This window comes from Biomphalaria glabrata, chromosome 4 (assembly GCF_947242115.1).
Source record: "Biomphalaria glabrata chromosome 4, xgBioGlab47.1, whole genome shotgun sequence".
Lineage (NCBI taxonomy): Eukaryota > Metazoa > Mollusca > Gastropoda > Planorbidae > Biomphalaria > Biomphalaria glabrata.
This window is the reverse complement of record NC_074714.1, coordinates 3,888,661-3,905,061: the sequence shown is the minus strand read 5'-3', so window position 1 is coordinate 3,905,061 and position 16,401 is coordinate 3,888,661. Positions and strand designations below refer to the sequence as shown.

General features: G+C 37.1%; 2 protein-coding genes across 4 annotated transcripts in view; both read right to left on the bottom strand.

The window, feature by feature from the left end:
* Positions 1 to 16,401, bottom strand: part of LOC106071962 (probable imidazolonepropionase) — a 207,720-nt gene that overhangs the window by 6,850 nt on the left and 184,469 nt on the right. Inside the window, exons 1-3 of one of the 3 annotated variants that reach the window (XM_056027401.1) lie at positions 2,313 to 2,601; positions 1,007 to 1,202; positions 525 to 631 (exon numbers count right to left, since the gene is read on the bottom strand). In XM_056027401.1, coding sequence (XP_055883376.1) covers positions 525 to 631; positions 1,007 to 1,155 — 256 coding nt within the window. In that variant the 5' untranslated portion in view covers positions 1,156 to 1,202; positions 2,313 to 2,601. Of the gene's footprint in view, positions 1 to 524; positions 632 to 1,006; positions 1,203 to 2,312; positions 2,602 to 16,401 lie in introns of those variants that run through there. The other 2 variants (XM_056027399.1, XM_056027400.1) reach the window with 2 other exon arrangements.
* The window catches only part of LOC106071971 (sulfoquinovosidase-like), a 28,116-nt gene continuing 15,766 nt past the window's right edge, over positions 4,052 to 16,401 (bottom strand). The window contains exons 6-14 of the mRNA XM_056027397.1: positions 12,378 to 12,555; positions 12,112 to 12,253; positions 11,760 to 11,857; positions 11,346 to 11,469; positions 10,018 to 10,230; positions 7,366 to 7,608; positions 5,739 to 5,835; positions 4,671 to 4,849; positions 4,052 to 4,488 (exon numbers count right to left, since the gene is read on the bottom strand). Of these exons, the coding sequence (XP_055883372.1) occupies positions 4,316 to 4,488; positions 4,671 to 4,849; positions 5,739 to 5,835; positions 7,366 to 7,608; positions 10,018 to 10,230; positions 11,346 to 11,469; positions 11,760 to 11,857; positions 12,112 to 12,253; positions 12,378 to 12,555 (1,447 nt within the window). The 3' untranslated portion in view covers positions 4,052 to 4,315. The remainder of the gene's footprint in view (positions 4,489 to 4,670; positions 4,850 to 5,738; positions 5,836 to 7,365; positions 7,609 to 10,017; positions 10,231 to 11,345; positions 11,470 to 11,759; positions 11,858 to 12,111; positions 12,254 to 12,377; positions 12,556 to 16,401) is intronic.

The following is a 16,401-nucleotide window of genomic DNA, read 5'->3' as shown; positions in this document are numbered from 1 at the left end:
TGAAAAGAAAACATAAAAGAATGGACGGGCCTGTCATTGCAAGACGTTCTATTCAAGGCGAAAGACACAGAGGAATGGAGAAAGACGGTTGACAAATCTTGTGTAGTGCCCCAACGGTCCAACCGACTAAGGGATAAGTGAAGGTGATGATTTCAATATGAATTATTAAAATATTCAGTTCTTTAAAATGCATATCCATTTTTCACCAATTCAAATATCCCAGGCTATGTTGGAGATAAGAGTTTTCGGAATTCATGTCTGAAAGAGTTGTATCACATTTACAAAGGACGTAATCATCTTCTTTTTCGAAGTAACGTCTGTATCATATAAGACAAGATAAGAGGATAAGATAACCACACTTCTGGCGCCACAGTGCATTTATTTAACTTCAGTTGTTTTTTGGTTATTGCTAAATATAAAGGGCCCATACCACAGGCAGGAGTCTAAGTAAACATATTCGTACTTAGTACCGGTATAAGAAAACACATTGCTTCCACTCAAGAGCATATCTTGGCAAGACTTACCTGGCAATATGCACTGACCAGTAGCATCGATGACCACATCTACGTCACAAATGTCATACTTAGCCGAAATGACCTTACTGGTGTCAACATCGGCAATAAATCCATCACTATAACAGATCGTGATCAGCATTATTAGTTCCCTTGAAAGGGAAGACATATTTTTGTAAGACATATGACATTGGTTGAATAAAATCTTTAAACTACAACAATATCCAGAGGCAATGTTACAGGTGAATCCAGCACCAGTGGCGTACCTAGGGATTTGGGGCCGGGGGGGATGACCAATTTAGGGGCCCCAGCATTTTGACATTCGACATCATGGCACGAGATAATGGCATAATAGTTAATATAAAAACAAACTTCGGACACTCATTTGGTCCTCCCCCCCTCCCCCAATCAAGCGGGGGCTCAGGGGGATTTTGAAATTAGGATCCCCCCTCCCCACCCTAGCTACGCCACTGCCAGCACTGGACACTACTCACCGATCCACCAAGATGCTATAGCCTCCCTTGTCTCCCTGTAATACGACCAAGTCATTCAGTTCTTTCCCTTTGAGAAATCGTTGCCCTGTGTTGCTGATTTGAACTATCTGATGAGCGCGTTCTACCAGCAGTTTATATGGACGTGACATTATTCGTTAGTTGATTTAAAATATGCAGAACTGTGGTTACCTATCTTCTGTAAAACAGAACTGCTTATAATAATTTGAGAAGATTTCATTCAAGAAGAAATGTATTAATTACACATTGAAGAAAGAAGAATGACCCAACGGTAAATTATTAATTTGTTTAATACTACCAAAAGAACCATACAACGTTAATGTTCATAATTTTATGTTCAATTTTCACACATCTCAATAACTGAATTTAACGTGAAATAGTTCATGAAGTTTTGCTGTGTTAAAAAAGAGTTAATGACATTTATGTCTTGGCTTTAATTAAAGATCTTTACAGAATAGTATGTTGCTGGGGAAAACTTGTAGCAAGAACTTTAAAAAAAATTTCCTTCATTTTATGATATTTTGTTGCTAAATTTAAAACAAAACACACAACAACGAAACACAAGATATTATTTTTTAAAAAAGCAAAGCGAAAGAAGGTAATGAAGCGCCCTATCACTGGCATTTTCTCTCACTAATGCAAGGTTTATTTCCCTTTTCAAGTAAACAATAAGTAATTTTCACTTAGTAATGAACTAATTGGTTAATGTTTGTATTTAATCGACGGTCAACTAATTGTGTAAGGTTTCGACTAGACACGAAATTGGAAAATGGGGAAATAATGCGTAAAAGAATTCTGCCAAACAGAAAAATTGAATTAATATACGCGATGTAAAATTGTTCTTCTGTCTGTGCTCATTTTCTTTCCGTCTCTTAATAAAGATTCCATTTAAAATCATTTTAACCCTAATGACTTCATGTTACTAATGATTCATAAAAGAATTTATAATTTATACCATAGTTTACATCAAGTGTCCCATTTTAAATCACCCTTAACCACAACATTGTATTGTATTTACTTCTAATCATGCTTCTAATCTAGTAGGTATCATCTCATTCGTTGATATTTCTTTCATTACTATGATTGAGCTGATTATACTTTTTTATAGTTTTAGTTTGTTTACATTTCGTGCTTTTAAATTAATTATTTAAACAATAGAGTTTGAATAGAGGGATGGTAACATGCAAAGTGACTCACAAAACTATATACGGAAGATATAAACTATATTTATTAAATAAAAATGTACAAATGTACAGATTGCAATGGGGAGATTATGTAAATAACTTACTAAAGTTGCAGTCTATCGGCCTTAATGTGTTTGTATTCAGCTTCACACAGTGGCTAGTAATCTTGGTCCAGTTGTTGGAATGACCTTGTACACATCAAAACTGTCCGTGCCGGTAACACATGTGTTGACTTTATATTATCTCAACGACAAAGAAAGTGTTTACATTTCTTTTTTATCTTACTGCTCGTTGAGAGGTGGGGGTGGGGGGTTTAACGTGGAGAACAGATTCAAGAGAGCGATCACATTGTTTCTGTTGTGTTTAAACATTTCAGGTAATTGGTAGGTCTCTACTTCTTCTATGTCTCAGAAGAGAAAATGTTTTTTAAAAAAAGGGAGAGAACAAAGACCTCTGCAGAAACCTCAACGATTTCAAGTATTATTATGGGATGTGAAGCTAAATGATCTACCGCTAGGTACCATACAACTAGGAGGTTTAAGTTCAAATCTTAATGTAGACCAAGAATTTTAAACTGAGATTTGACTCGAGCTAGGTTTTGTTTGCTGTACACCCAATTCTTCTTCTTCATCTTCTTCCTCGTTCTCACAACATAGATGAGGTTGCGTGTTAATGTGTTATGCCTTCAGCCTGCTTTTCTTTTTGGGTGTGCTCCCATGGCCTTTGATCATCCAAGACCTAAGGATGGCTGCCTGGTCGTACGGTTCGCGCGCTGGACTGTCGTTTGGATTTATCGATGGCCCCGGGTTCAAACCCTGCGCTCTCCCATCCCGCCCTGAGGGAGGTTTGGACTGGGAAGTAAACTTCAACTCTGAAGGAACATCCGAAACATGTATAAAACAAACATCTGCAAGGCAGCAGGTGTTTATTTTGGAGTTTTCTCTCCTAGATAAACTGCTATCCCTAGCCAATGAGCTTCACCTACCCGGGTTTAGAGTTAGAGCGCTCGGTAGAAGGTGGTAGCTCCACCAAGGCTGTACACCCAAAGAAAGCACACAAATCTTGTCCAGGACAACAGCACATGCCCACAAATAAATTGGACCATAGCGCACTGAGTATTCCTTCTATAGGAAGAGAAAAAAGCAAATTTAGAACAATTTTGAAAATTCATTGTGCTATTGTGATCATCATTTAATTCCATCGTATTGTAGACTGAAAAAAAAAAGATTACAGATTAGAGGCGTGAATGTCAAGGACAGACGAAGTTAGGTTGACCTATTTCTGAGACGAGGTTAAAGAACGACCCATTTCTCTTCACCTTTCTCTTATTTTCAACATTAACAAGCAAAATACAAAAAAATACTTTACAAAAAAAAAAAAAAAAAAAAAGCTTATAGTAGTGTGTTACTGTGTATCAATTAGTTTCGATCAGTCATGTAATTTAATTCGTAATAGATCTCGACTAACAGTAATAAATCTGTGAAATTAGAAATATTTTTTTACCAATTGTTTTTGTTTAGCGCAATTTCATGCTTTTAGCTTTCTCAATACGCTATGATTCGTCTGAACCAGTAGGAAAGGGGGAGGATAGAACGGGGTATCTGGGTGATCGCTTTTTAAATGCATTTTCTTTTGTAAAGAAAAAAAGGGAACGACCTAAATTCAAACTTGTGGGATAAAGCCTTCTCAGGCAGAATTTCAGCTTGATCCGAGATTGGGTGTCGCAGAAAAAAAACGTGTACAAACTTTTGGACAGACAGACAGACAGAGTAAGTTAATATTAGCTTTGTAAACAAAATAAAACAAAAATTGATAATGTGTAATAAATACAAACCCCAGAGAATATTGTAAGAAAAGATCCAATTTTTATTTATAAATAGCAAATATCAGTTGGTAAAATTCATTTTTCTTCCTAACACATATTTTTATTTTTAAATGAATACTTTATTTGAATCTTAAAATACAGATATGTGACACATTAGTGTTCCCACAGATCTACAGTCCAGATATTGTACCTACTGGAGGATAGTCTCTTTCCTAGCGCGGCTGTTTATGTAATTTTATAAATACATTATGAAAGATGATGAGTTAAACTATTTGATTTCAATTAACCAATTATGCTGTTGACCTCTGAACTTTCAGCTCTGAGCTTCTCAAAAGAAGATGAATATGCAGAGTCTGACCTGTAGAACACGGCCGGCTCACCCAGTGGTGCTGCTACATTCACAGTCTGACCACCTTGATAGGCAGTGCCACTCCATATATGGATCCATGTGTAACCTGTAACAAGAAATATCAACCACGACATTCATCAACATATCAACAAAGTCATTAATCACACATCAACCAAGTCATTAATCACATATTAGCGGAGTCATCAATGAACGCGTTATTCCCACATTAACAGAATGTGAAACAGTAAAGTGCTTTGATTAATTCATAAATAAAACATAAACTCTAACCTTTTGTTAGCGGAAGTGAAACAAGTATGTCCTTGACATTCTCTGTATACACCGGTGTCACCAGAAGGTCAGGGCCGAACAAATACTGCGTAGCTGTAGCTGGGGTACCTTCATACTCAAGACAGACAGGCCTCATAGCCGGGATCCCGACTCTGCTAACTTGTGCAACAACAGACTTCCTAATCGAAAAAGTAACTTCGTTTTACTGGATGAATGATGATGTGGTGTTTGACCTTTCGTTTTAAATGCTTAAGCGAAATGCCAAATAAGCAGCAAATCAATTAATAAGAGCGTCTAAGGCAGAAACCTCCTCAAAACGAGTCAAATCTCAAAGGCGGTGGATTCTATATGGTGTAAGTCAGTGTTTCCCAAACTTCTTCCTTAATGGAGAACTTCGCACATTCTGAGTAGTTAGCGAAACACCTTGCTTATTTTGTTTTAGAGAGGTTAATTCACGTGGTGGCCTACTAGTTCATTATTCTAGTAGTTCGTGGAACACCATATTCACGCCTCGCGGAACACTGGGGTTCCGCGGAATACAATTTGGAAAACACTGGTGCAAATAAACCATCTCGCAAGGAACATTGGCAACAATATTGTGTTGAATATTAGCACTCATTAAGCGTCAGTGATGGAGGGTATTGGTTTGCCACAGGGGAAGCGAAAGGCCAAGCCAAGCAGTCTAAACTCTAAAAGATTAGTCAAGCAATAAGCAAAAACAGCAAGATGGACCCGCAACTGAGGGGAATGGCCCAGATAGCGAAGTATTGTTGCGACCCTATGCTCCACTGGGAATCAATATGATTAAGTCTATTGGTGTTTCTACCAACTATCCAATGTTATTTACTAATATGTTATGTTATCAATGTTATTTATTATAACTATTAATAACTATTACAAGTACTGTCAATCATTGAGAAATAGTACACTTACTATAATTATTTAGTTGATCTAAATTTCCAGAGAGACAGGTCGGAGACCCCCTGTAGTACTAGACAGGTATAGAAACTTATAACATGTCGGGTAACTGTACATTTTGATAATGATATTGAATTCAATTAGATCTACCTGTAGTCTTTCAATAAGGCAAACTGGCGTGCAAGTCTTGCAAAAGCTGCTGTCGTTGTATTACTGTACCATTGAACGTTTGCCTCTGGCTGATTACCTGACGTGAAGGTAACACAAACAAGAAGTAAAAGCCATTTTAAAACCCAAAACTTTAAATTCTCTTTAATATTCAACACATATATGGACTGGTTAAGTAGATAATTGTTCATTAATAACTCAGCGAAAGATATTTGCTGATGTCTAGATTTAATAAAAAGAAAATGTACAGTTGAATCTTATAAAAGGTTTCATACAGCTCAAGTTCTTCACATTTTGAGGAAAGTGCCTTGATGTTGTTGTTGTCTTTTTTTAAATCGAAAATTGTTTTGTGAATGATTTTTTGTTTTAAATAGTGGAACAAAAGAAACAACGAGACAATGAGAGATTAAGAAAAAAATAAGAGAATAATAGAATAAGAAACGAAAGAAGGAGAGAACGAGAGAAATTGAGTATAAGAAAACAATTAATTAAATAAGAGAGAGCATATTACAAAAAAAAAAAAGAAATAGCATCTTACAAAATAAGAGAAAGAGATTATTACAAAATAAGAGAAAGAGTTTATTACAAGATAAGAGAAATAGATTATTACAAAATGTGAGAAAGAGATTATACCAAAATAATAGAGAGAGCATATTACAAAAAAAAAAAAGAAAGAGCATATTACAAAATAAGAGAAAGAGATTATGACAAGATAAGAGAAAGAGATTATTACAAAATGTGAGAAAGAGATTATACCAAAATAATAGAGAGAGCATATTACAACAAAAAAAAAGAAAGAGCATATTACAAAATAAGAGAAAGAGATTATTACAAAATAAGAGAAAGGGATTATGACAAGATAAGAGAAAAAGATTATTACAAAATGTGAGAAAGAGATTATACCAAAATAATAGAAAGAGATTATTACAAAACAAGAGAAAGCTTATTACAAAATAAGAGAAAGAGATTATTACAAAATAAGAAAGAGATTATTACAAAATAAGATAAAGAGATTATTACAAAATAAGAAAGAGATTATTACAAAATAAGAGAAAGAAATTATTACAAAATAAGAAAGATTATTACAAAATAAGAGAGAATGAGAGAGTAAGAAAATGAAAAAACGAGAGAATTACGTGACAAAATATTCGAATTACGGATGACAGAACGTGAAAGTGCGAAACGAAAATGAGAGAATACGAGAATTACAAAAAGAGAGGACAAGATAATGAGAGTGACACTAATCTTGATTGTGAAATAGAGAAGGAAAGAGAATGAAGAGTCATGATAATTGACACACCCTAGATCAGGGGTTCTCAACCTATGGGTCGCGACCCCCTTGGGGGTCGAATGACGATTTGCCAGGGGTCGCCTAAGACCATCGAAAATTGTCTACTCTTCTATTGCTGTATGTGTGTGTGTGGGGGGGGGGGGGTCGCGGCACAGTGGTGGATTGTAAAAAGGGGGTCGCCGAGCATAAAAGGTTGAGAACCGCTGCCCTAGAGGAAAGGACACTCGAACGTGAACAGTTACAGCAGCTCTCAGATAGAAGGTCTCACACAAATACAAAATGATTTGTTCTTTGTCTAACTTCGTTTTGGATACTGACCTTCGTGAGTCCTGAAGATGGGTGTAAACACAGCCATCTCTGCTGACCTCAGTAGCAGCTCTGCACTTCTCACAAGCCCCAGCTGAGAAACAGTGGTGTAGCCGCCTATGTCGAAGTGGGAGAGCCCAACCCCGCTCATCGCCATACTCAATGATCCGTACATGGTCGACCGGACACCGTCCGCCAATGAAAAGTCCACATTTTGATCTCCGTTCCACATTAATGTTGTAAAGTTACTCACACCTTCAAGAGATTTGTAAAAAATCCATTTCTCATTTCAACCAAATCAACATCATTCTCACAGTGGACCAAAACCTAAACGGTTGGATGTTTATATGACTTTACAGTGACCAGACGCTCTATTAAAAACAGTATTACATGGTACAATGTGAATATTAAACATAATATTATATTCCTGAGATAAGGAATGATACAAAAAGAAAATAACATTGAACAGAGACATATAAAAAGCTCAACATTGTTCAACCATCTCTTAGTTTGTTACGGAATATGGTAGGTAGCACAATTGATTACATTGTTTTAATGTAGAGCAACTTTCATGCTTATAGCATGATGAGAGCACTATGAACAAATTTATTTTATGGATCAGTGAGGGGGGGGGGTGGAGGGTGTATCTGGGAGAAGGTCTTCCGTGCTGCATTTATGTGCTCAGAATAATAACATAACTCTAGTGTCTCTAGGTATAAATTATAATACAACAAATCAGCTGTTTAATCTTACGCCATCTTGGTTGACAACAACAGTTACAAGGGATGTTACTCCCAACAACCGAGTGGTGCAACCTATATAAAACACACATTAACAATTATATCTATTATACATAACTGCACGAGTCGGGTGAGGATCTCGAGTCCCATTGATAGGTAGCCAAGCAGTTTAAGCCTCAGTCTAGCAATAAGCAAAGACAGCAGAATGGATCCCCAACTGAGGGAAATGACCCAGATAGCGAAATATTGTTGCGACCCTATGCTCCACTGGGATTGTTTCAACCCACTATACATTGTCATGTAATAGATATTACAAGTACTGACAATCATTGAAAAATAGTACACTTACTATAATTATACAGTTGATCTAAATTTCCATACAGACAGGTCGGAGACCCCTGTAGTACTAGACAAGTATCGGGGGCCTATAGTAAAAAGTAAATATATTGATGTGCGCATCATTCGTTTATTAATAATAATATTATTTTCTGGTATGATCAACAAATTCTTATTTTCTTTCTGCAAAATGTTTGTCTTCTATAATTTGTTTTTGTTATCTGCTCATTTTTCCCCCCGCGTACACAACTTTTTAGACTTCAAATATTATTAAAATGACCTACTAAGAGTGTTCAAAGCTTCGAGTAAAGAAAACCTTGTCTAAGATTATCTTGAAAGTTAAACGCTTACTTTTTCTTAACTCTTTCTCTCCGTAATTATTTACCACATTCTTGCTGGAATCAACGCTGGTATCGTCAGTTAGGAGAGAAAGAGTTAAAATATGAATGTGGTCTAGCTATAGGTAATAACAATAAGACTTGTCTTAGATTAAGATTGTCCGCCGGTGGTCTATTTCAATTCCCTTTTCGCCGTCTAGATCTGCCCAAGGGAGTACATTTTCGTCTCGTCTCGAATGTGTATCCCGAGGCTTTTGTAAGTGATCTCCAGCTGTTTCGTTCCCAATCCGTCTGCTACCAAGCTCATTCTTCTGTGTGAAGTTGTAGCTCTAGGTAACAATACGAACACTATCAAGTATGTAAATTGTAAATATATTGATTTGCGCACTTTTGTTTCACTTTAAAATTGTTCTACTCAGGACCATGTGACATATTGCAATCCTCCTTACTGTTTGGAATCAAAGTCAAATATTCTCAAACTCCTAGCTCTGAGTTTAGAAAATGTATTGATTAGGTACAAACCTAAATTTTGGCTCACCATAAATGTAAAAAAGACAGAAGTGCTTCACCAACCTCCTCCAAATAAATCTGTCACAGAACCAGACATTCTCATAGATGGTCAGAAAAGTTTGTCTATCTGGGAAGCACCATATCAGCAAAGGCCAACCTAGATGACGAGGTTGACTTCAGTGTTGCTCGTGCCAGTGCTGCTTTTGGCAGACTTTAAGAACAAGTTTGGCAAAGGAGAGGACTCAGCATATCCACAAAATCTTAAAGCTATCCAACATGAATAGTATCAATGCGACAGTAAAAAGATCCCAACTTGTTGAGCTAGAAATGTAATCCGCATGCCTTCCCAAACGACGTCTGTACGGGGAGTTGTGTGCAGGAAAGCGCTCCCAGGGAGGTCAATGCAAGCGCTACAAAGACACTCTCAAGAGCTCCTTCAAGGAATGCGACATCGACATTCACGGCTTTGAAGCACTAGCTCTCGATCGCTCCTTATGGCGTGAAGCTGTGAGTCTCGGAGTATCAAGATTTGAAGCAAGAAGAGTGGCCAGGGTGAAAGAGCGCCGAACCAACAAAAAGCTGAGAGAAGAAGCAGGCCTATCTGCAACTGACCTAACCCACCCATACCACGTATGCGGCCGGCTTTTTAACGCGAGGATTAGACTTTACAGTCATCGAAATGTGCTCATCTTCGACCACGAAGGAGGAGCTATATAAGTACTGAACTTAATTAAACTTACCAGAAAACCCAGCTCTCATAAAGAAGACGACATCCCCAAGTTTTCCAGACTCTTCCACTGTCTCCCTGTTCAGTCGGGCCCAGAGTACAGGCCATTCATTGTGAGCCTCCAGTCCAGTTCGGCCATCAAAGAGTTTAGCGTCCACTGGAAGATACTCCCCGAAATCCGCCATCCACCCTCCGAATCCAAAATCTATCATGTTGGTTTTGATAACTAAAGAAACGAAACAAAAACAAAAACAAAAAAAAAGCCTTGAAATTTTTTTAAAAAGTTTATCTAAGGGGAAGAACCCCACACTCACAACTATATATCTCAATAATGTATAAGTTATTTCCCCTTTTTTATACTAAACACAATAATTAATTACAAATAATTAATTGACTAATTGGTTAATTTTTTAATCGATTCATGTTTTGTTATGAAGCCTACAATAAATAATTGTTTAAAGTTTCAATTTGATCCCAGAATGGGTGCAGGAGAAAAAAACGTGTTCAAACTTGTTACCAGACAGACAAACAGACAGACAAACAGACTGGAAGTGTGGGGTTAATATAAGCATTGCAAAAATAGGCCCTAAATGATAATGAAGGGAATTGTATGTGGTATTCTTATGAAGGCATAAGATACGGAGAGAATGTCTATTTGTCGCTGTGTCTCTGTGTTTGGTGAAAGGGGGGGGGGGTATGAGATTGATTTTCGATAAAGATTTTGCTGCCGAAACATAGGTTTTGTTAAACGTTAAAAACCTTGCCATCTATTTGGGCAGATGATGAAAAAGGCCATTTTTTTTTACTAGCCGACGGTTAACAAGGGTGCCAGTAAAACGCTGGATGGCCTTTAAGGATCTCAAAATTAGAAAATCCCAGTCTTCACCAGGAGTTGAACATAGGGCATTGCGATTAGGAAGCTAAGCGCTTTACCACTCAGCCAACAAGACTCCCTTAACTTTTGGCGAGTGTATATTTCACCTAGATAGCTTAACTTCCAAATCCTTTATTTGTGGGGAAAAAAAAAAAAAAAAAAAAAAAAAAAACAAGGGGAAGAACTCCACATATGCAGCCATGTCTCAATACTGTAAAATTTATTTCCTTTTTTCGACATCAAACAAAATAAATTAATTGTTACTATTTAATTGAATCATTGTTGTTGTTTTTTTTATTGATTCATGTTTTGTTGGGAACAAAGAATAATTTTGCAACTAGATCCGAGATTGGAAAGTGGAAGAAATAACGTGTTCAAAATTTGTACCAGACAGACAGACAGATTAACCAAAATACAATGTGAAAGAAAATAGTGTTCGGCACAAGCGTACACTATATAGTACTTACCATTCTTGTACCAGGAGAAGGCTGAAGGATTGGTCAAATCTACAGAGGCAAAGACTAAGGTAACTGATCGCTGGAGGTACACGCCACCTGTGCTGTTCTTGACAAGATAACCTTTAGATGCCGCCTATGAGAAATGAAAAACTCGTATGTAAATTTTAAATAAACATAGGAAAATCATAAAACAAACCAACGCTAATTATTTGCAATTATTTGTTCAACTTTGCTCTCTGCCCATTCCAATTCCATCAAAGGCGTTCTAGTAAATTGAACAGTTCTGTTTTATAACCTCGTGACTTTTTCATTTAAACATTTAAAAGAAACTGTATCTTCCAAAGATGCCAATGTTCTATTCAAACATTTTTAAATTATGAGTGTTCTTCATTTGGAAGAAGCTTTATTAATTAAATCCCTTACCTCAGTATAGAGATGGCCACCTTCTCGTAAGTACGGATTGATGTAAACCATAACCTTTACACCATCAAGAGTTAAATTTCTAACGGCTGAATCCAACCCTATTGAATGTATTATATATATTTGCTTAGTTAAATGACCTGTTGTATAATATAGAAAAACGTCTGTATTGTTTAAATATTGGGCACATTTTAAACACCAATACATGACTTGCTTATAAATTCTCCTTTCATCATTGCAAGAAACATAGTGCGTTCATTGTCTGCATTAACTATACCTTATCGTCATAGGTATTATAAATATTTACTGTAGCTATTCTTTATTAGATACCAGTTAGATAGCACGTTATACTAACCCGGATACCAAGAAGGATCCCATGTCCAGTCCCAATTGACTCTCTTGCCGAAGGGCATTTCCACTTTGCCTGACCAGTCCTGAATCCAAAGAGAAGCCACGGGAATTCCGAAGCTCTTAGCATAATTGTATCTGTCTAGCATCTGTAACAAAGAAGTGAAAGAAACTCATACAAATAGAAACCCCCCACATCTAAACCAGTAATGTTTGTTTATATATGTTCGTTTTTTTAAACTCAGTATGAATTGAATATGGGAAACTAATTACCACTTGAGTCCCTCCCTGTACTCCGAGAACGGCTCCTCTCATGATCCAGTCAGGCAGTTCCGGCAACTTCCCGAGGAATGACGTCAGATCAGACACAAGCTCCTGTAAGTTGTCTCCCGTGTTGAAGTAAAACCTTGAGATCTCACCAAGCACATATATTTCATGAAAGTCTTCGTGACTAGAACCAAAGTACATATTAGGTTTTAGAGTTGGTGTGTGTGTGTGGGGGGGGGGTAGGCGGCTGCTTATACCACCCCCGCCACACGCCCACTTATGATTACATTTAATATTTAACCCTTAAGATGCGTGTGGTAGCATAGCCTCTAAACATGAATATAGTCATTTCCTTTTGTATGTCTTCATTTTAAAACAGCTCAGCACTTTAAGGGTTAAGGGGGCGACACAATAATGAAAGAGAAGGGCAACCAGAAATAAAAACATGTACATTCAATCAGAGGCGTAGTGAGGAGGGCAAGGGGGCGCCACACGCAAAAATGCGCCAAAAAGAAAAAAAATTTTGTTGATATTTTAGTTAGGTAATACATTATAATAATAATAATGATTTTATTTATAAAGCGCTGTTAACAAACAAAATGTAGGCTCAAGGCGCTGTGATAACATTACAAACACAAACACGAGAGTTAAAATGACAAACTAGTCTAAACAAGTTTTGAACAGATAGATCTTAATGTTCTTCTTGAAAGTAGTGTAGCATGTTGTCTGTCTGAGATCAATGGGGAGTGAGTTCCAAACCTTTGGTCCGTGCATTGAAAAAGCCCGAAGACCGTAGCTTTTGAAGGAGAAATGTGGCACCACTAGAAGCGTTGAGTCAGTGGCGTAGCAAGGTACCCGTGGGCCATGGTTCAAGAACATCTTGGTGGGCCCCCCTCCAGCCAATAAGACAAATTTAGTGTGTGACAAAAATGAGTAATCTAAATGCAAAGACATTCCAATGTAAAGATCGTAACTTTAAAAAAAAATATTCGAATGGATGGTTTTGAGGTCATACGATGTGAATGAATGGGCATTGGCATAGTATTGGTTTCAAAATCAACCACCGCAAGAAAACAAAGAAACAAACTTCGAATGGTTGGTTTTGAGGTCATACGATGAGAATGTATGGGCATTGGCATCGTATTGGTTTCAAAATCAACCACGGCTGGAATCCGCTATCGGAATAATTTAAATAGGCACTCGCTGAACCTCCAAGAAAACATTTAACATCTATATTTCAATTAGTATGGGGATCCAACACAGGACTTGTGTAACAGGCTCGAGCTAAATGGGAGATGGGATAACACGGCTTGGTGTTGGACCGAATTGATTTTTTGAAATTAAGTGCCAGTGCTTCTTGTGACTGAATTAGAGACAGTATTATAAGTGCACATTCTTAAAAGCACGGGATAAAACGATATTATTAATTAATATCTATTCGTTTTAAGACACATTAGGAAGTAATATGTAAGCATGTAGTTTAAATATTGAACTATTAGTGTTAAGTTAAATTTTAATTTAGGTGATGGCCAGAGACTGTAGAAGTATACGACGTAACCACTGCCTGCTACACAAGTAAATATCACACAAGTACTGCGAGGACTATAGAACGTAACCACTGCCTGCTACACAAGTAAATAACACACTAGTACTCCGGGTTCAAGAACATCTTGATGGGCTCCTCTCCAGCCAATAAGACAAATTTAGTGTGTGACAAAAATGAGTAAACTAAATGTAAAGACATTCCAATGTAAAGATCGTACTTAAGTAATTATGTCATAACGTCTGATTCAGTTAGGACTGCATATAAGTAATAGTGTCTTAAAGTCAATGTTTTTACAACTTCTTAACAGAGTTAAACTACCGGTACTTAAAAGTGTTTCAAATGAACAAACAAATGTTCATTCGAAGTTCTAATGAGGGCTCCAACTGGCCTTGAGGCATGGGCCCAAGCGTAATGAGCTCCTTCGCGCCATGGTTGCTACGCCACAGCTGTGGGCCCCTATTGCTTTTGGGCCCGGGTTCATTGAACCCCTTCGCGCCATGGATGCTACGCCACTGCTTTGAGTCCATTGAGCGCAGGGCTCTCTGGGGGACATATGGAGTAATCAGTTCGCTAAGGTACAAGGGCATCTCATTGTTATATGTACACTGATGACAAAGTGTTATTACATTCTAAGGTTATTAGTATTATATTATTGTTAATTACTTTTTATTTATAAGCCTATATTTCTATGTGTGGTTCATGGAAAATGGAAGAGGGGCGCCAATAAAGTTTCTTACTCAGGGCGCACGTTTTGCTCACTACGCCTCTACATTCAATCCCTGGCCTATGTATTGATAAAGAAAACAAAGTGAGAAATATTTGTATGTCTTTTTATGTTTTTCATCTATCGGAGATTTCCACTAGAAACTAAGGACGCTAAGAATTTCAATAAAGTTTCTTACTCAGGGCGCACGTTTTGCTCCTCTACATTTAATCCCTGGCCTATGTAATGATAAAGAAAACAAAGTGAGAAATATTTGTATGTCTTTTTATGTTTTTCATCTATCGGAGATTTCCACTAGAAACTAAGGACGCTAAGAACTTCATTGTTGCCAACTTGATCAAAGGGAATTGAGCCATTTTAGCAATATCCTAATGCTTAGCAGTTGGTCGTCGTATCGATTCTTCCAGAACAGTGTTTCCCAAACTGTGTTCCGCGGAACCCTAGTGTTCCGCGAGGCCTGAAGAGATGTTTCGCAAACTACTGGAATAATTAACTGGTAGACCACCAGGTGAATTAGTCTCTCTAAAAAAAAATAAACAAAGTGTTCTTCTAAATACTCAGAATATGTAAAGTGTTCCGTTAAGGGGAAAAAATTAGGGAAACACTGTTCTACATAGTCGCGCATTTGTTTTTAAATAAGTTTAAATCCATTGGATATTGCCATACATGGCAAGATTCTTGGTCTAACCGGTGTACAAAATAGAGAAAGAGTTGATAAGCTAGTTGTTTTTTTTTAAATGTCAAATGATAATGTATGTGTACATTGTTAGCATTGCATAATCAAATTGTAATTTCATTTAGTTGGCAACTATGAAGTTCATTCTGACATTGTTTAGTTGAAACATTTCCACCAGAGTGAAAGTTTAATACTTCCTCTATATTGAAATTAATTTGTGCTATCAACAGAAGAGCTTCGAACATTTGATTCTGAAGTGCTGAAAAGCTGCTGAAAATCACCATAAACCTTTTAAAGAACATAATTTATTAACACTTATCACAGTTTTAAAAAAATCAGATAGGCCCAAAGTATAGACCACATAATGTCACTATGGAAATAAATTACAGTCGAATCTGTAATCGGACGACGCCAAGGCTCGATCGCTTTGGTCCTAACAACCCGCTGGTTCGGTTAACCGGTGACTCATTTGGTTCTAACAACTCGATTAACCGGTGACTCAAGTAAACGAATTCGACAGTAGTTAATGTATAAAAGATGTTGTTACAGAATCTTTAATTTAAAAAAAAAGTTGCCATGAAAATAATAGTATAACCTTTTTTTTTTTTAAAAAAAATTAAGGCACTTCAATAATTGAGGCTAATGTGTCGTCCATTTTTTCATCAGTTATTGTCAAACATAAATATTTCTGTTCCTTATTGACCTGCGTGCTAGAGTATACCGGTATAATAAATGAGAAAAACAATACCTATTTCAAGCTGTCCTGACAATAACGACATATAATATTTCGTTTCAGAACCGGACACAGCAGAATGAGACAGCACATCTTCCGGAAACTAAAAATAGGGACTAGTGAGATTTGCCCAGAGAGTGCCGACCATCTCCTTCAGAGCTAATATTTGCCCAGAGAGTGCCGACCATCTCCTTCAGAGCTGAGATTTGCCCAGAGAGTACCGACCATCTCCTTCAGAGCTGCATACTCTATCGTGAGGCCCGAACTGGCCTCAAAGCCCCCATAAAGAGCAAAAACTATATGGAGAGCTTCCCGATCTGGAAATCACTGCGCAGTATAGGACTACTTGTC